Source organism: Dromaius novaehollandiae, chromosome 1 (assembly GCF_036370855.1).
Source record: "Dromaius novaehollandiae isolate bDroNov1 chromosome 1, bDroNov1.hap1, whole genome shotgun sequence".
Taxonomy (NCBI): domain Eukaryota; kingdom Metazoa; phylum Chordata; class Aves; order Casuariiformes; family Dromaiidae; genus Dromaius; species Dromaius novaehollandiae.
In genome coordinates, this window is record NC_088098.1 from 125,328,413 (window position 1) to 125,348,131 (window position 19,719).

General features: G+C 39.5%; 1 protein-coding gene across 1 annotated transcript in view; it reads left to right on the forward strand.

The window, feature by feature from the left end:
* The window catches only part of MED14 (mediator complex subunit 14), a 35,745-nt gene extending 21,357 nt beyond the window's left edge, over positions 1–14,388 (forward strand). The window contains exons 18-31 of the mRNA XM_026115712.2: positions 215–361; positions 464–555; positions 1,780–1,932; positions 2,145–2,414; positions 3,708–3,863; positions 4,436–4,547; positions 5,203–5,334; positions 6,365–6,547; positions 7,226–7,461; positions 8,295–8,474; positions 8,676–8,783; positions 9,207–9,332; positions 10,027–10,216; positions 13,801–14,388. Coding sequence (XP_025971497.1) covers positions 215–361; positions 464–555; positions 1,780–1,932; positions 2,145–2,414; positions 3,708–3,863; positions 4,436–4,547; positions 5,203–5,334; positions 6,365–6,547; positions 7,226–7,461; positions 8,295–8,474; positions 8,676–8,783; positions 9,207–9,332; positions 10,027–10,216; positions 13,801–13,874 — 2,159 coding nt within the window. The 3' untranslated portion in view covers positions 13,875–14,388. The remainder of the gene's footprint in view (positions 1–214; positions 362–463; positions 556–1,779; positions 1,933–2,144; positions 2,415–3,707; positions 3,864–4,435; positions 4,548–5,202; positions 5,335–6,364; positions 6,548–7,225; positions 7,462–8,294; positions 8,475–8,675; positions 8,784–9,206; positions 9,333–10,026; positions 10,217–13,800) is intronic.
* Positions 14,389–19,719: the final 5,331 nt, after the last annotated feature.

Genomic DNA, 19,719 nt, shown 5'->3' on the forward strand with positions numbered 1-19,719 from the left:
GATTCAGTAGCTCCGATCTCTGTGTTAATGGACAGCCCTCATGACTTCTAATGAACCACTGTGCACCTGAATGAAACTTTTGACTGCTGAGATGGCAGATTCTTACTATTTAAATATGTTTCCAGGTCACTTACCACATTTCAACCATAATCTGTAAACCACAGTTTGGGGACCTCTAGTTTAATCAGTTTTTACCTTTCTCCTAACACTGCAGGACCAACACGTCATGTTTACCTGACATATGAAAACCAGTTGTCTGAACCAGTTGGAGGTCGCAAAGTTGTTGAGATGTTCCTTAATGACTGGAACAGTATTGCTCGTCTGTATGAATGTGTCCTGGAGTTTGCACGATCCTTACCAGGTATAAAAATGATTTTCTTTTTTTTTAATTATTCTTTTTATTACATGTTTACAGATTATGACAGCTTTCTCACTCTACCCCTTTTCCTTCCTCTCTTCAAAGACGTACCGAACCACTTAAACATTTTTTCAGAAGTTCGTGTCTACAATTATCGAAAACTTATCCTTTGTTATGGAACCACCAAGGGGAGCTCAGTAAGTAACTCCTAAGCACACTTAAAATGTTTGTTTGAAAACAGAATGGATAGGCTTAGAGTTCTCAGAATTGAGCTACAAAATATTTCTTTGTATTACTTTATTATAAAATTAATATTGATGAATGTAGAAAATACTAAGGGTGCTAGATTACTAATTTGCTAGATTCCTAGGTGTTTGCAATTGGAGGATTTGTACAATATGCCTCTAATCATAAGGACAGTTGTGTGCTTTTTCTGTATGCTTCTGAAGCTGCTGATGGAGTGAAAGTTGGTATGGTGTACCAGGGTTATATGCAAGTCTCTCTAACAAACTTATCTTAAGTGTTGCTATTGGTCGCTGTCATCTTAGGATATGTGGAGCTTTTGATCTGACTAAGTGCAAGGTACGTGCTTAGTGCTGCCCTAAAAGAAAGGATTCTAGCAAAGATTTCAATGTAGTATTGTGCTTTCAAATGAGCCAGTCCTTAATTATTTTGTAGCAGCACTGTTCCATCATTCAGAACAGTAGCTTGCTGTTTGGCTGTACTCCATAGCATTTGAATTTAAAGCATATTTGGTTACTTTGACAACTGTCTGTGTACTTGCTCATACCCTTGGATTGAATGAATTAAATGCAGGGTAGAGAAGGAACCAACCACACATTTATCACAGACTTAGTATAACTCTGTGTACAACTGAGGCAGAGTAGCTGGTCCACTTGAAATTTGCACCCTGAAAGGCCTTTTCTGTATTTATATTCTAAGCTGAATTTTTAAGAGCATTTCTATACATCTTATTGTGACAATTTAATCTTACTAAGTAGGAGGAGTAGCTCTGTGGATATTGCATGTCACTTCCTTATATATTAGCATGTCCAGTTCTTGTTTCTGTTGACAAAATCAGTCCACCTGCAGCAACTCATTAATCACTTCTCTGCAGCAAGACTCATCTTGAGTTTAATTTCCACTCTCGTCATCTCTGTCAGAAAAGACTTTTTGGATTGACATACTAAAGTAACTGCCTAATTTTACTGTTGCCAACAGTCCAGTTATCTAAACGTAAAAGTTATATATAAGCCAGCAGCATTTGCTCAGAATTGCAACAACTTTTGATGAAGATGAGTTAGGATTCTTTTGAGGTCGGATGAAAAAAACAAAAAAAAAGTGAGAGCAGAACAACGTTCTTGTTATAACAACCTAGTTGTTCTAGTTTCCAAGTTCATTTTGTGTTCTTGATGTTGCAGATCAGCATTCAGTGGAATTCCATACTCCAGAAGTTCCACATTTCACTGGGAACTGTTGGCCCAAACTCAGGTTGCAGTAACTGTCACAACACAATTCTGCACCAGCTCCAGGAGATGTTTAATAAAACACCAAACGTGGTGCAGCTGTTACAGGTAACATTTTGTAAACTATTTTTAAAAAAACATTTAAGGTAACTGAGATCCGGATTCAGATGAAAACCTTTTCAAAATTACGTGTGTGTTATGATTGCTTATGGATCTAATTGGAAGAAAGTGGCTTCTGGAAGTTTGTATCTCTTTTCAGGTTTTCCCTGGCTTTTACTTTAAAGATGAGCTACTTGACCTCTTTATCTGTTCTCTCTCAGGTTCTGTTTGACACTCAGGCTCCATTAAATGCCATCAACAAACTTCCAACTGTGCCCATGCTGGGTCTGACTCAACGCACTAACACTGCCTATCAGTGTTTCTCAATTCTGCCACAGTCGCCCACGCATATCAGGCTGGCTTTTAGGAATATGTACTGCATTGACATCTACTGCCGGAGTCGTGGTGTTGTAGCGATACGCGATGGAGCATACAGTCTCTTTGACAACAGCAAAATAGTCGAAGGCTTTTACCCTGCACCTGGGTTAAAGGTGACTGTTTCTGTGTTTTCTGGCATGTTGTAAGTAGAAGTGAGCTTAACTTGAAGCATGGATTTGACAAATTTTGTGAAGAGTTGCAGTACTTCCAAACCCTGAGCAGAAAATGAATTTTCCAATTTATAAGTAATTTGTTAATTAGAGTTAAATCATTTTCTTTAAAACAACTAGCATCCAATGTCATTTTATTTTTTTAACTCCATAATAAAATAACGTAGAGACCATTTTAGGCATTCCTTTTGTCAAAACTCACTGAAGCTTTGTGACTAGGCTAGGCTAATTCTTCAGAATTAAAAGTGACTCTTTCTCCCCAGGTTTTGTGGTGGGACAGTGCTTATCTGTTACAGATGAGGAGATGTTCTGTATCAGATGATTCTAGATACTTTTCTTAAAATGATTTCCACTGGTGTGTGGCAAGACCTGTGGCTTTGATCTTAAATATGATGCTAGCTCATTCTTGCTGAAAAATGGATCTGTGCCCTTTTTGACAGAACACCTTAGCTGGCAGCAGCTTGTACCAGTCCTAGTCTTACTGAAATACTGGAAGATGGACCCTTAATAAAACAGAATAGTTTCCTAACTCTTACTGAATATTTATTCTCTGGCACTGCATTTAGCTAATGCTAAACATATAACTCTATTCAAAATCTGCTTTTCTCAACAATTCCAAGCAGAAGAATTAAGGAAAGAGGAAAGGGGTGTAAATATCAGTGGCAAGTATAAAGAAAGGTATAGGAGCAGATAGTTCAAGAGGGTTGGTAAATTGCTCTTTGGGTGCAAGAGAATGCTAGGGAGGAGGTGACCTGCGCACTCTTACCCATCAGGGCAGCTTTAGGTGTAGTGCCACAGGCCAACAGCTACTGATGAGTTGTTCTGGAATGGCTGTAGAACTGCCAAAGTATAGGAATGGAAAAGGCTATTTCCAAGTGCAGATAGTTCATTATTTTTTAAGAAAAATAATTGTTGCTGCTTTAGATAATTAGACATATTTCATGTTAATGATCAAGGTTTCTTGTTTGATGGTTATAGAAGACTTCTAAAATAAAAATGGAGAAAAGATTGGAGGGCATAACCTTAAACATCCACTGAAAAGCTATGTTTATGGATTGATATATATATATTTTTAAGCTATTAATATGGTATATGACTAGTAGGTAGGTCTCTGGAACCAACTGTTTGTGCTGTGGCTGGTAAAGGTAGTATTAAACCTGAACAAATACTATGCTTAATTATATAATAAAATTTATTTAGGGAAGGTGTTCACTAAAAAAACTGATTTATCCACAGACATTCCTGAACATGTTTGTTGACAGCAATCAGGATGCACGAAGACGATCTGTAAATGAAGATGATAATCCACCTTCTCCTATTGGAGGTGACATGATGGATTCATTGATAGCGCAGCTCCAACCCCAGCAACCACCGCAGCAAGCACAACAACAGGTAACATCCAGGCAGGATAAGAAGTGTTGATCATCTTCCGCAACTATAGGTTTTTAAGAACTTACCTTCTGAAAGGATTGGCAGTAAAAAGTGAAGGGGGAATATAAAACTGCTCTATTCCAGAATTGCCCTTGATGGGAAATGTATTAATTTGATCACTTCTCATTGCAGCATGGGGAGTACATAGCATATCAGCAGCAGCTTTGGAGGGTCACTTGTGACTTGCTGCCTTAGAAGCAAAGGATTGAAGGGGAAAAACTATGGTTTAAGAAGGAAGATACTGGGGCAGGGAAGAGGGTGCAGAAGGCTTTTCTGTATAAGGTGCCAGATGAAGAGTAATGAGGTACAGAGGTATAAGGTCTGTGTTTATAGGGTTGGAAGAACCATATCTTTAAATTTAAAAAAATTGAAAAAATAATGGTGAGCTCTGAACAAGGTGGTATAGAAAATAAAATGTTGATGAACCTGTCAGACCTCATAGGTAGGGACTGAGCTTGCATTAGTATTCTGCTGTACATACTTTTAGTACAAAATGATAAACAATTTTCATTGTCCTGTGTTGATGCTTCCAGCCATTTGCAAAACAGGCGGGAGCATCGGGAGCATATCCTCTTACTTCTCCACCCACCTCCTATCACAACACAGTGACGCCATCTCCATCCATGATGCACACGCAGTCACCAGGTAAGACGGCCGAGAGTTTGTGTGCTAATCATGTGCTGGCAATGCACAGATGCTTTTCGTGTGTGTACTTTTCTTATTTGATCTGTGCTTAGCTCCAAGTTAACCAAGGTAATGCATCTTACAATGTGAAAAATAGGAAAGTCCTGCCATGCATAATTTGGAAAGTGCATTTTGAAACCAAACAATACACGCAGCTAAACTGTCATTTTTTAGCTATGTAATGTTTTACCTCAGCACGAAGGGAATATTGGGACTGTTCTAAGGCTTATAAAAAGGTTTAAGGCTTATCAAAGCCTGTTCATTTAATACCTGTTTCTTCAGAAAAGCTTTTCATCATGAAAGCTCAGCTTTCTACTCCTAGCCTTTATAGTGCAAAAACAAATAATATCTAAATCTGGGGAAGGGTTGGGTGGGGAGGGAGAGAATGCCATTCTGCAAGCTGAGTATCTTGAAAAGCTTGCTTTATGTGCTGAATCAATCTGGAGAATATAATCCTCACGCATGTAGAAAATGCAGCCTTTGAGTGCAAGAGGGGATTCTAGTGCATCTTGTTTGCCATTTCCCTAACAAGGAGATAACTGTAACAGGTAGCAGAAAACTTTATAACAGAGAAATGGGAAATGTGTGTGATAAGTGACTTGACATCTTTGATTAGGAAATCTGCATGCTGCAAGCTCACCTAGTGGAGCTTTAAGAGCACCATCACCAGCGTCATTTGGTCCAACTCCTTCACCTTCTTCCCTTGGAATCACAATGGGACAAACAGCTAACTTTGCCAGCCCACATGGTGAGTTCTTTTACTGGTATATGGTGACAGGGAGAGCAAATTTGCCACTGAAAATTGAGCTTTTCTGAGCAGACTTGACTTAATTGGGAAAAATTAATATTTATTGGCTTAAGTAGCTGCTTTTGTAGATGTGAGTGTACTTGTTAACAGTAGTTAAAAGTAACTGCATGGCATGTGAAGGTGTTTCTAACATTTTAAAAGCTGAGTATCAGTCACGCTTTTTCCTGCTTACTAATTTGGGGAAATCCTATGTGGACTTGCAATTAAACAGTGGCTGCAGCTTCTTAGTTGTCTGCATCTTTTAAATGAGCAGTCTCCTGTTAGATTAGGTACTTTATTTTCACTGTTTACGTTTCCTGTAAAAACAACCGGAACAGATTAGAAATTCAAATGCTTGCAGTTTGAAAAAGTCCTGCTAGTTTAACATATATATATGCAAGCAAAATGTCCTTCACTCCTTTCCTTTATTTTGAAAACTACGAGAACAATTGTGTTGTAATTGCGTGCATCGGAAACTGCTCCATAGATCACAATAAATGAACAATTCAGATCAGAACTTTAGCACACCATTACAGTTGACAAGATAACAAAGTGAGATAGATATACAACAGACTGTTTAAGAACCTTCCTCTGATCAATCTTTATAAGGGAGTAGTAATGCAAAGGTACTTCTGCAAATATAACTTATCTTGATATTCAGTAGCTAAAGAACAGTTTAGCTGAGGCTCTCATTCACTAAGGAGCAGTAGAAGACCCAGTCCATAGGGAAGAGCTCTTTTTAGTTCAGTGCTAAATAGGTGTTTTGAAAAAATATAACCAGGAAACACTTGAACTGAAGTCTTGATTTCACACACCCCCAGCCCACACACTTATTTTTACACTTTTTTTATATGGTTGTAAAAGGTATTCTAAAAGATTGCAGATATTTCTGTTAGTATTTTAAAGATTTTGGCAAGCATTTTTTAAAATTTCTAGATTAGAAAACCTTTATTTTTTTTTAAAGATGATGATGGTCTTGTAACATCTTTAGGTACCATAGACCCAAGCTCACCGTACACAATGATGTCACCCAGTCAGCGTGCAGGGAACTGGCCAGGATCTCCCCAGGTCTCTGGTCCCTCACCAGCAGCACGAATGCCTGGAATGTCACCAGCCAACCCTTCCCTTCATTCACCCATCCCAGATGCCTCTCATTCCCCACGAGCTGGAACAAGTAGGTCACGTTAACAGTATTATGACTGTGAAACACTCGTGTTTAACATTTCTAGTCCTGTCTTTTTGGTAGTTCTGTGTCTTGGCCTAACAATCCTTACTGCTTTTGTGCAGTGAAATATCTAAGGAAATGATGCCTTCATTCTGGCCTAGTCAGCTTTTTTATAATAAATTGGAGAACAAGTTAAGTCACAGAGTGTAAATTTCAACAGGATTCATGTCTCTTGTTGAACTGTAGAAATCAGTCTTAAACTATTGAGCTCTCTGAACGTGAAAAAAAATCCTTCAGAATGAAAGCAATGCTAGGCATATTTGCCTATCCAGAAAGTAACTTTTTACTTTATAGAGCTGTAATGCTGCTCTTGCAAGACTGATTTAGCTGTCTTTACATTTTATTCAGTTCACAAACTTTGTATCTGCTGGCATGCTGAAGAAAGAGATGGGAATAGAACTGGATGTTATTGAGACTCTTGGCATGGGTGGAGGGTAAAAGCTCTTATTCCTTGACTTTGCTTTGTTGAAGCCCCATCCCTAGGGCAGCCAGATTCTTAAATGAGAAAGATTAAACTTTGGCACAGAAAGCTTATTGCTTATACAGTGGCAGCAAATAAAGTGAACACATATCTTACGTTTCAGCTTAAAACAATGCTTACTGTAGGTATTTTTTCTATACCAATAGGTTCCCAAACAATGCCGACTAGCATGCCTCCACCTCGTAAACTACCTCAACGGTCTTGGGCTGCATCCATACCCACAATCCTCACTCACAGTGCCTTGAATATTCTACTGTTGCCCTCTCCTACCCCTGGGCTTGTGCCGGGACTAGCTGGCAGCTATCTTTGTTCTCCTCTTGAGCGATTCCTTGGATCAGTTATTATGAGGAGACATCTTCAGAGGATCATTCAACAGGAAACGGTACGGTTTAACTTCTAGCATTGACCTACAAGTATGACTCTACACTGTTCTTTTTCATGTTTCTATATGCCGTGTCTCTCAAATCAGATGCAAAACCAAATTGCGTCAAATATAACTTACCTCCTCTTTTAGAGTTGCCAACAGTAAAATCGGGAAACAGTTCAGAATATTGTTGGGGCTAGTTAGTGTTTCCATTTTCCTAGATGGAACGTAAATTTTAGCACCTAGTTTGGAGACACGTCTTAAATTCTAGCCTTATTGCTGTTTGACTTGCTATGGTATATTTCTGAATCTTGCTGTCTCAAGTGTCAGAATTTTAAAAAAGCATTTAGTTTGCTCCTCTTCAACAGAAATAAGGAGTGGAAAACCTATTTGGTCAGGTGAAATATGATAACTGATAAAATAGCAAGACAGCGACCATATTTTCTGATGCTGTGGCTTCTGTGAGTTCAGCATGTTAGTTGTAAAATAACTAGAAGTAGCCATAGGGTTACTGTGGATGCTGCTACTTGGTAGGAACGCCCAAAAAATTAGTTATCAGCTGGCAATAACCAAAGTACTCTGCCCTGAATGTTGCTTTAGGTTTTGGGACAGAAAATATGTACCTCTTCACTTTGGCATTGATTCAGGAACAGAGAAGGAAGATGAATCTTGCATAAGCTTCATTCTCGAGGCAATTTTGACCCCTATATAAATATCACATGTTTCTGTGTGGCTGAATACTTTCTATTTGGAGAGAGGACAGATTAATCTCTAGAATCTTGGGAGTGAATGTGTGTGTATTCATGCTGTTTAGTGAATGACTAATAAAATGTGATACTTCTGTCATACAGCTACAACTAATAAACTCCAATGAACCGGGTGTAATTATGTTCAAGACAGAGGCACTGAAGTGCAGGGTTGCTCTCAATCCTAAAACCAACCAGACCTTGCAACTAAAAGTAACACCTGAAAATACAGGACAATGGAAATCAGAGGAGTTACAGGTTTTGGAGAAGTTCTTTGAAACAAGAGTATGTACTCAGATTACTGATGTTCAAATTTTGGGGTATTGCTTTTAATCTGTGGTTGTTTCGAATGGTTCTGCTGACTTGGGTATAGTGATATGTAAGGGCTGCAAAGTAAAAGATTAACAGCTAGGCATGCTGATTATGATATTAAATGATACAGCTTTGCCTAAATAGGCTATACTAATTGGTGTCTTACCACTCTAGGTTGCAGGACCACCTTTTAAAGCAAACACCCTAATAGCCTTCACAAAATTACTAGGGGCTCCAACACACATCCTCAGGGACTGTGTACACATCATGAAACTTGAGCTGGTAAGTTAACTGTTCTGTTTCGTTCACTCAACTTCAATTACTGTATTGAAAAAGTAGGTGCTATCTTTATCTATAAACACACAAATTACTCTCAACTTATATATATGCTAGTCAGCATTAATGGAAAAGTTTTAAATTTACTGTAAGCTCTCCTGGCAACTCCCCAAATTTCTCCCCTAAACTGATGATCTTGAGAAACCGCAGGCATGCTTCTGCGTGACAGGCATTTGAGTAGCCTGGGTAGAACCTTCCTGAATATGTTCTTGCTTATATGTTCAGTTCTCTCAGACTTATTCTGACTTGTGCTAAACCTGGGAACATCTGTAAGTTTAGCTAGAATTAACAGTTCCCTAGTTCATAGACATGTATGTCACTGATGTGAGGCTTGTGCAATTCTTTCTCTGTGGTGCTCTCTTGAAACAGTTCCCTGATCAGGCAAGTCAACTGAAATGGAATGTGCAGTTTTGTTTAACAATTCCTCCCAGTGCACCGCCAATTGCGCCTCCAGGAACACCTGCTGTTGTGCTGAAGTCCAAAATGTTGTTTTTTGTAAGTCACTTATCTGTTTTAAAATTTCTGTGGGCTGCATGTATTCGAAATGATCACCGGTTAGTGGCAAAACACGTGCATGCCATGTCTGATAACTGTAGTAGCTAAAAACATTCTGCTGTGTGGAAGCCTAGGGTTGCATGCCTCTTCTGTAGCAAGTTCAGTGAGTATCCCTATTCCCTTTTCTATAAAAATCACAGCAGCTCTTATGTAACTTGTGTGGTTTTTCCTTTTGTGCTCTTTTTAGAGACATTAGCTGTATATCCTAAAGTTCAGTTCTTTGTGGCCTGTGGGAATCGTCTTTGTATGCCCAAATTGGGTGAGGGGCGGGGGAGCGGGCGGGTGGGTGCGTGGGCGGCTGGCTGGCTGGCTATTTGAGGCACTTACTCCTTATATAAAGTGATACACAAGTGGTGCTGGGAAAGGAAAGTAGGAATGGAGATGGGTAGAACAAATCCGTATTGTTGTGATCTCTGAGGGATGTTCAAGAGTAAAATAGTTTACAACTGGGTGAAAACTTACGTGTTGCAGAACTGATGTCTGAAAACTGAGGAAGGTGGAAAGGCCTGCAGTCTGTAGGTCTGGAGTGTTTAACTATGTTAGAAGTTGTGCTGAAGTACCTAGTTCAACTTAATGCTTTTTTTTTTTTTTTTTTTTTTTTTTTTTTTTTTTTTTTTTTTTGCTTTGCCCACAGCTTCAGCTAACACAGAAAACCGCAGTCCCGCAGGAAGCTGTTAGTATTATTGTCCCAATTATTTATGATATGGCTTCGGGTACAACTCAACAGGCTGACATTCCCAGGCAACAGAACTCTTCTGTTGCTGCTCCAATGATGGTTAGCAATATTCTAAAGAGGTTTGCTGAACTGAATTCACCACGACCAGGTACTGTACATGTCCAATAGATATATTCTGTCCACCCAGACATCTGTGACAAATCACCAGTGTAAAACTAAATCTCTAAATCTGAATTCTTCTTGATTTCTATGTCCTTAGTGATCACAAAGTCCTGTTGTGACAGGCGATAGATAACTTAATAGCTAGTACTGGCAGTGCAGCAGACATTTATGCCAGAGGGTTACAGTGATACAAACTGGATTTCCCTGTTTTGCCACAGGGATCGAATGCACCTATTGTTGGCCTAACTCTTGCACAGTAGCAGTCATAACATTTTAACAAATGGGCCCAGAATGAATCACAATAAATGCGCTGTGGTTAAGTATCAGTTTTCATGGTTAACTATAAAGTTATTGATCTTAACAGTAGAATAAAGGGATGTTAAAATAATTGTCAAAACTTGTCCATGTACTGTGAATGATAAAAAGTAATTGGAGTAATTGTATGCACTTCTGTCAGTGTGTACACTAACAGAGGCGCATACAGCTCTGTCAACTGAATGTGCTGTGAAGTGTTTGAGCTAAATAGATTGTTCTGAATGTTCACTGGCCCGTAGATGATGCACTGTGAGCAGCGTTGTTCTTTGCTTCCCTCCTGTTGGTCTTACTCTTCATGTAGTTAATGTCTGGCCACGCTGAATAATACTAGCAGGTTCTTTGGGCAGCATGTCGTCTACAAGTGATGGTTTGGGAACCTAGTACACAAATGGCTCGTAAGAACAAAAACTTTCAGTTCTGCTGTAGTTGCATGCTGAAGAACAGTCTCTTTCCGTATAACTGAGTGAATAGATCAGTCGTGAATCCAGAGGTTGAATTCTACTTTTGTTCTGTATATTTATTCATCTTGTTGTGCAACTTTTACTATGCTTGATGGTTTATTTGGCGTGCTAGAACATAAGTAATGTTTATCTTAAATTGGTGTGGATATGCATACACTTCTAAAAATGTGATGAGATTAATATTAAACATGCATTTTCTGTTTAACACGTAGTGTAGGTAAATATGAGAGAGAGAGCCTTGAAGAGGGTGTGGGCTTACCTATAAGAGTTCTGTGTATGATAGGCTAGAACCATTCGTTGTATAGCACTTTTATTTCACAATACATTGAATAAACTTCTAGTGTTTCTTTTGGAAAGAGTTTCCCCACTTAGTTCTCGTGGGGAGTGGTAGACACTAGTTTTGCTTTTGTGTTTTAAGGTAAACCCTCCACAAAATGTCACAGCATAGGGAGTAATTGTCAGAGCTACTCTGGAGTATCCCAGGTGAGATGTCTTCTTGTGATCAGTAGGCAGATGAGGGCAGACAGTTTTTTGTCTCTCACAAGTCTTGATGAAATTTAGGAGTGCAGGTATGGGGAGCACAACACAGACAAGAAAAAGTCCATATAGAAAGAGCTTGTGGCCCCAAGCAGGACATTATCCAGGCAAAGAAGAATATAGCTGGCTGAGCATGAGCAAAGGACACTTTTGGTAGTCTTTCCTCCAATTTCTAATAGAAAGGATGTGTCTGTATTGATCCTTTTTTTAAAAAAAGAAAAGTCTTCCCTGAGGATGTTTTAAAATTTCCCATGTTCTTATTGTCTAAACTTTTATATCTAGTAGAAGAATATACGATACCTTCTTTACTTTGCTGTTGTAAGGTGTAGGAGAGCCACCTTAAGAAAATTCTCTGTAAGAAATAAGAGTAAATAACCAGGAGACTTCTCCTTTTACAACAGCAGTACGTGGGAGATTGCAGATGCGCATCCTTTCTCTTATGATGCTGTTGCTGCTGTATCCAGGATCTTCCTACCTGTGTGTTAGCTCTTCTACTGTATTCACTGCAGTTTGTTTGATTAAGTGAATTCTTCATCGTTTCAGTCAGAAAGGACCAGGGCTTCCCACCGTGCACGTTTGATATACTGGCACTTTTGTTGTAACTCATAATCAGTGTTGCCTCATTTTGGCTGTATCTTTTTTTTTTTTTTTTTTTTTTTACCTTTCTCTCTTTGTGAGAAAGTTATTTTGTATTAAGCCTAATTTTCCTCTTAATAAAATGTTAGTAACTGAAAAGTAAGTTCTTCTGGAAGAGTTTTATTTTGAGATCTGTGGGCAAACACGTTAAGCTGTGTTTAACAGTAAAACTTTGACTCTTTGTGAATATACTGTCTTTCTGAGAGCATTTTACCCATGCCTCCATGGGGAGGGGGGAATACTTTTTTCAGTAGTTATGCGAACTGAGAAATGGCAAAATCCCTGAAGGAATCAGTGCCCTGGAATAACAGGGTTAACTTAGGCTGTAAGTCTACAACCTGCATTGTGTAGGAGACCTCAGTCTGGCAAGGAAAGAAAGTCCCTGCAAGAGGCGGGGGGGACCTTTAGAGAGGAGCTTAGGGGACTTGTGTGGTGTTTTCTAAAACACTTGACTTCTAAGCGTTCCTCAGTGTCGGGTTTTCAGTGATGCTGTGGATGGCATTTAACCCAGATTCGTAGCTGAATATGAGCTTTGATTTGATTATGAATTGCCCAAAATAATCTTGGGAATCACTAGTTTGGCAGTTAGGATTAATGCATCCCAACATGCTCTGCTTTTATCACGTAGCTCACACTGTTGCTCCGCAGCAATAAAATTCAGTGTCTTCTAATTGATGTTTCTAAAAATATGCAGGAGAAATGCAGCCCACAGTGACAGGGTACGATAGTGGGAATTAACTGTATTCTCTTATCACAAAACAGTAGATCAAAGTTACAGCTGCCTAATTTTTCACCTTTTGTTGGGCTAATTAAACCATGTAGTGGTTTTAATTTTTCAAACTATTTCAGAATATCTGTATCTTTGTCAAAAAAAAAGCCACTGTTAAAACTTGAAACAGCTGTGATTGATCTTTGTATCAGACTTCAGCAGGTTGAAACAGTTCTTTTCTTTTTCTTGCATTTTTTTATAGTGTACAAGTCAAGGCAAGAACCAGGGCAATTCAGCTGAAAGAAAAAGATTTTAACTCAAAGACTGGACAGAAGTCAGAAATTGTTTTAAATCTAGGCTTAGGACAAGAAAACATCTTCCAGCTCTGTTCCAGACGCAGGTCTTTTGAAATGTTTAGATTCTGCTCTTAATCAGTACAAGTAGAACTTGGAAAACCTTTTTGATAAGATGTAGTGCTTTTTATTAACAACATAGAGAAAAATATGGATCATAATCCTGTATGATAAATCCTGTGATGGATTCATGACATTCTCTAAAGCTATTAAAAGTTAAGAGCTGCTGTCAGTGGTTTCTTGCAATTTTGTGAACAATGAGAGACTTCCTGCTGAGAAAGCAAGTGTTACTTCAGTTAAAATCATTACAAATCCTGACTTCTTTGGAGGTAACTGGAATTTGCAAGTTGCAATTACTGTTTTATTGTGAGCCCCTTCCCATGTTAGGCTATAATCTCAGTGTTAGCTGTTCTTTTAAAATGCATCAGCAGGCACAGGGTGAGTCCCAGTATGGAGGGGGTCTGAGTGGCACACTTGTTTGTGTACTTGTTAGAATTAACCCCTGACTGTTGAATTTATGTTCTGCGTTGTGCTAATATGTCTTTTTTCCCTGTTCTAGGTGAATGCACAATATTTGCAGCAGTTCGTGATTTGATGGTTAATCTTACGCTGCCCCCTGGTGGGCGTCCATAGACACTTTTAAAAGAAGGCTGAAAAATGAGACAAAACAGCAAAAAAAAAAAAATCTGTCTGAAATAAGCCTTCAGTTAAAAGAGGACGTTTTAATTTTTTAAGAGCTAAATATAATAAACTGGTAAACTTTCAGGGATGCACTTTCATCAAATGAGTATCACCACGACTTTTGTATAGTGCTGTTGTATAGTGTGTTTTAATGGGAGACACTTCAGACTAGGTAATAGATTGAAGTATCAGCTTGCTGGTAATAGATTTAATATTCTGTTTTATACTATAAAGATTATGAAAATGCCAAACTTGTTTGTTTTTGGTTTTCTTATGTTTTGGTGTAATAGTCTTTTTTTAAGGCAGGTCTGTCATTTTGAATACTGTAAAACTGTGACAAACTTTATATTGAAGCTGTATTTTAATATGAATGCTTTGAATCCTTAAACAAATTATTTGGGCTTGTTGTAAACATGTCCCCAAAAAGCAATATTTAATAAACTGGATTAAAAAATCTTAAACTGGATGTTGTATAATCTTAAACTTTATTTATCTCCACTATAGTCACTGGCCAGATCTTTTCTATTTACACTTGTTTGGCGATCTCTGTATGTAATCCTGTTTTCATGCACACATGCCCCCTAACTGAAAAACAAACAAAAAATCTGCCCCCCCCCCCCCCCCAAAAATTCTTAATTTACTAAGTGGTTTTGATTGGTTCTGAATCATAGGAAAATGGTTTGTCCATTTTCCTTAGTGTATAAATAACCATCGTTATTTAAAACAGTGCTTCAGCTACTGTTGTTAAGAACTACATATATTCTATCCCAGAAGCAGGCATAGCATTAGGAAGCACCTGCTTTTTTGATCTGAAATGGACCTCTTGTTATTGAAGACTTTATAAAAATAGATGCGATTAATGGTTATATTGTAAAGGAAGGTAAGATAGAGGCCTGACCTGTATGCCATGAAATTGGAGAGGCTGATCCAGGAAAGCTGAAGATAACCAAGAAAATAACCATAGAAACAACTTCACATTTAACTTTTTAAATTGGATGTAGATAATTTTGTTAGTGTTGACTGAAGGTGCTTGTTATAGTGTAAGAAAAATTACCAGCTTAAGGAGTTATTACTATTGTTTGTTTGTTTGCATTCATCGGTAGTCCCAAGTTTTACTGAGTTCAAGTTGGTTTTCCAGATTCCTGCAAGCGTAGCATTCTGCTGCTCTCCTCACTCCTTTCCCAGAGAGTTCTGTTTGCTCCCTGCTCAGCTGAAGGATGTTTGCAACTAATTTTAAAAATCCTTTTTTGGCCTGCCTTACTGAATTTGGGGCTAGCTACTGCCCCTGCAACTGTGGGGTTTTTGTTGGGTGGGTTTTGGGTGTTTTGTTTTGTTTTGGGTTTTTTTGTTGGTTTTTTTTTTTTTGGAAGTTGTTGTCATAGGACGTATTCTCTTGGGTAGTGTCCACTGCAAATTTCAGCCTTGAACCTGCTTTTGTGAGTGTTTTTGGACCAGTCAGTGTTAATATAATACTAGTCAGGCTTTGTGTCTGACAGATGATTACACAGTTTCTATTTCTAAAGTATGAAACTAATCCACTAGAGTAAAAACACTGGTAATCTATAAAAGTTGCTGCTACTCATTTGAAAAGATTTTGTATTTCTGTCTTTCACTGTTAGACTGGTATTTTACAACTGATACAAGCATGATACAAGGTGATATAAGGGTGTCTGAAAAAGACCATATATCATGCTGGCTACTAGTCTGGATTCAAGGCGGTCTGAACATTCCTGTGCCTAAAAGCAGCTTTCTGATATGCAAGAGAAATTTCTGTTTGTGCTTATGGGCAGGTAAGTGCACTGTATGAAAAAGGCCCCACTGAGAACTTCAGCATTTAAACAAAATGGAGGTTGGAGGTGTTTCCTCACTGCTTTATCACCCCATATTAAGGAGAGGAAAAAGCAAACAAACAGACTTGACATAGTTTTGAAATGACATTCCCAACCTAACAATATGGAAAGAGTAGTAAGTATTATTCATTTATATACCACTTCTCTTAAGGGCTTAAGCTGTGAAGCATATTATCCTAAATTAATTCTCAAGGAAAATGCTACTAGATCGAGGAAGCATTTCCTACTGCCCAACAACACTATCGTTTCTTCCAAATAAATGATCTTGCATATTTACAAGTGCAATTTTAATTTCTATTTTTCATATGGTCAGTCTAGCTTTCTGAGTAGCCAGATGTTTTACCCAGCTGTGGCATTTGAGCTATTTGTAGATTTTCATTGTTACAGGGGATCTGGTTGTCCATGTACTTCACTGAAAGTGCTGTGGTGACTCCACATACTGTGATACTCCTAGCTGTGTTAAAGACTTCTCTTAAAAGAAAAAGCAAAGGCGGAGGGAAGCTTTTTGTGAGCCCTGCAAACTCCGACAAGGAGCTGAGTGAAGGGGTGTTTTTTTGGTTGATTTGGGTTTTTTTTGTTTGTTTCAACCTGCAAAAGTTTAAATTACTTATTGTGCTTATTTACACATTGGTGGGTCCTGCAGGTTGCCTTCAATGAGACTGCAAATATGTAACCGAGTTTACTTGTTTGCTGCAGTCTTTGTAATTTTCACTGTACAAACTTGTTCTAATAACAAATACTGAGACAAGACAGAGCTTCATATAACTAGAAGCTTTTTCTTTCAAGAGCTATAGTTTTAGTCCCTAAACATGTGTTAAGGTTTCATCTATTAGTTGAAAGTTATTCTAGAGTACATTTTAAAGCAAAAATGTTCTGTATGAAAAATAGTGGATACAGTGCAACACCAGGAGCATAACTATTTGTATCACTTTCTCAGATTTATGATTGAACTGACAAAGGTGTCATTTCAGTAATTGTTGTTTCCTGGGTCTTATTTTAGATCAAATGGTTATAGTTTTTGCATGTATTCATAGAATTTCAAATGTTTTTAAGGCAAGAGCATATTTCAAGGAATTAGTGTGTAATTAAGTTGTATTAACTGTATATGGTATCTAGATTGTAGTTGGAACTATTCCGTAATCCTCATAATAGTAATATAGTTGAGTTTCATGTTTAGGTTAAATTGCACTGACTTAAAAAATGTGGGGCTTTTCCTAAGGTACTGTGACAGCAGTGAGTGCTCTGGCTTTCAGTGTGCAGCACCGTGCTTAAGATTTAACTTGTTGGGGAATGCTTTTAAGATTAAAGTATGTCTCCACAAACATTATGAACTTGGGAAACAGTGCTGTTTGACTGCTGCGCTTTAACAGCATGACTCTCTGTATGCTCCCAACACCTCATGTTCTTCCAGAACAGCAATTAACTCCTTTGGGAAATGACCCTGTGTAATAGATTTTAAAGGAAATGTTCAGCTGCTGCTCTGAAAGATAAGAGATGCTGAGTGAGGAAGGATTGTGCCCATGTTGGGGGTTGTGCGGAGTAGCACAGAAGCCAAAAGCTACAGTAGCTTAATCCTGGACAGCTTAAATTCCTGAACATAGAGATGCTGGTTGCAAGGGGTGGCTGGGGCCATCTAACCCAATGTCACGCTGGGAGCAGGAGCATTTCCTTGCGTTCTGCTGCACTGCAGAGCTGCTGTGTGCAACCGGTATTGACTTGTTATATGCAAGCCCTGAGGAGAAAATGGTCTTTGCTATGTGAAATAGGACTCTAAAGAGGGTGAAAAGGCATGATGTTCAGGCTTGTCATTAGCTGGCTTTATTACTCCCCTTAGAGCTTTGTCAAGGTTGCAAATATGAGGTGTATATTCTGGTGAAGAGGGCTTTGCCCCGCACCTGAAGCTTTGTCTGAAGGGACAGAAGCTAAATGAGCAGTTTGTCAGAAATGGCTCAGATCCTACAAAAAGCCCAAGTGAGTGCTAATACGCTTTTCCGAGATGGGGAAGGGTTTTGCTGACTTCCTTGCTGTGCATTAGGCTTGGTCTGTCAGTGGCCAGCTGGCTCCCAAGGGACGATTTCCCGATGAGATCAAGTCCCCTTTTTCTCCTCTGCCACACCAGAGGACACGTCTGCTTCCCGAGTAATTCTTCTTAGTGCTGCCTCAGCTAATCAAAAATAGATGCCACTTAAATAAATTTCCTTAGGAAATCTGTCTGCCCTTTGCACTGTGCCCTGAAGTACTGTACACTTGTCTCCTTACTGCTATAGCCTGGCCTCTTGCCCCTGGGCTGCTGCTTTGTATGGGTCCCCCGCTGGCCTACTGGCCCCTGCACCATAGGGAGTGGTGTCCTGCCAGCCTTGCCAGCTGTGGGCTGGTGGGTGGCTTCCTGGTCCTGCTTGCTGCCACAGGGGCTGCTGCCTGTTCTGGCAGCAGCCACCTCCTTGCCAGCTTTCTGTGTTTTTCTGCTGAGGCTTCCCAGTTGCCAAATATGACCAACTAGACAGAAAGTATCTGGCCAGCTTGCAAAGCAGCAGGCAAACCTGAAGTGCCCTAAAAATACTACATTAAAAAAAAAAAAAAAGTATGCAATCCCTCCTTTGAGGCTGGTTGTGCAGCAGAGCGAGGGGGTGGCAGGGCTGTTCCTGGCAGAGCTGGGAAATAGGGGACAGAGCCAACCTGAACCAGGGCTGGGAGCTGCTGTTGGTGTCTCCATCACCTCTCCCCAGCCACTCTGCACATGGGCTTATGGAGTGAAGTAGTACTACTGAGACATTCCCCACCCCGCCCAAACACACACATAAACGTGTGAGCACTCGCACTCAGAGGTTGGTTGTACCTCTCTTAGCCACAAGTTGTGCTTAGCCATGGCCTCAGTCTCACAAGAGAGCTGTCAGGTTTTCTACCAGCTGAGACCTAATCCATATTTGAACCTGTATCTACCATCTTAACCTACTGAGTTTTAACCTACCTTCTGAGTTCAAGTTTTCCAGTTCAGCTCTTGGTTAACATTTCTGGAGAAGATTGTGCATGCTCTCCCTCAATAGGCATCCCATCGGTGTCTGCCCAGCGCAGCCTAGTCACTAGCCAGCCCCTTGGCTCTGCTGCGGGCTGCTCCAGCTCGCACTCCACGAGCGGAGTTTGCGCTGGAGGGGACGGAGGTGTGCGGGCATCTGGTCAGGGCTGCTTAGCCCAGGCTGGCTCCTAGCCCTCTACACGCAGCAGTGTAGACATAGCCCTTCACCTTGCGCAGCTGCACGCGGGATGCATCACACTGTGTGTTAGGGGTAGCTCTGGCTGCAAGCTCAGAGATTTTACTTAAATTTCCCTTTGACTCCATGGGCTAGAATTCACCTCAGGAGCGAGTGCTGTTGCTGGGTAGTGTCTTTTTTCTCATCTCACAAAAGGAAAAAAAGGGTAAACTTTAGAGATCAACTCCCTCTTCTCTGTGTTCTAGGTGTCTGTCATAATCATGGTCATCCTAATGGTCATAATCAATTCAAATTTAATTTTTGTTTTGAAAACATGTTTATTAGGCCTAAAATCAGGTTTGTAAGATGTTTTCATCTATACATTTCTGAATTTGTCTGCTATTGCAGAGGGGTACTTTTTTTAAAGAAAAAAAAAAAAGGCACCTGCCTTCTGCCCCCCTGCCTCTTGTTTGCAGTCCAGTTTGGCACAATGTGGTACAATGCACATTCAGCATTGTGACCTCTCTGAAGAATCAGCTGATCTGTTAAAGAATAGTGAATTGAAACTGTCTAGAGATAGCCGCTTAGCACAACTTATATAAAACTTGCTTAGCGTGAGCAGCTAAATTTGCTGAAGCCTTAGGCCACACTTGGATAAAGTAATGAACCTTTACTTAGTTTAGTTAAAAAAAAAAAAAAAAAAAAAAAAAGTGCCTCAGAGCTGGTTCAGGCTGGGAAGATAAGGAAGCCACACGCAGT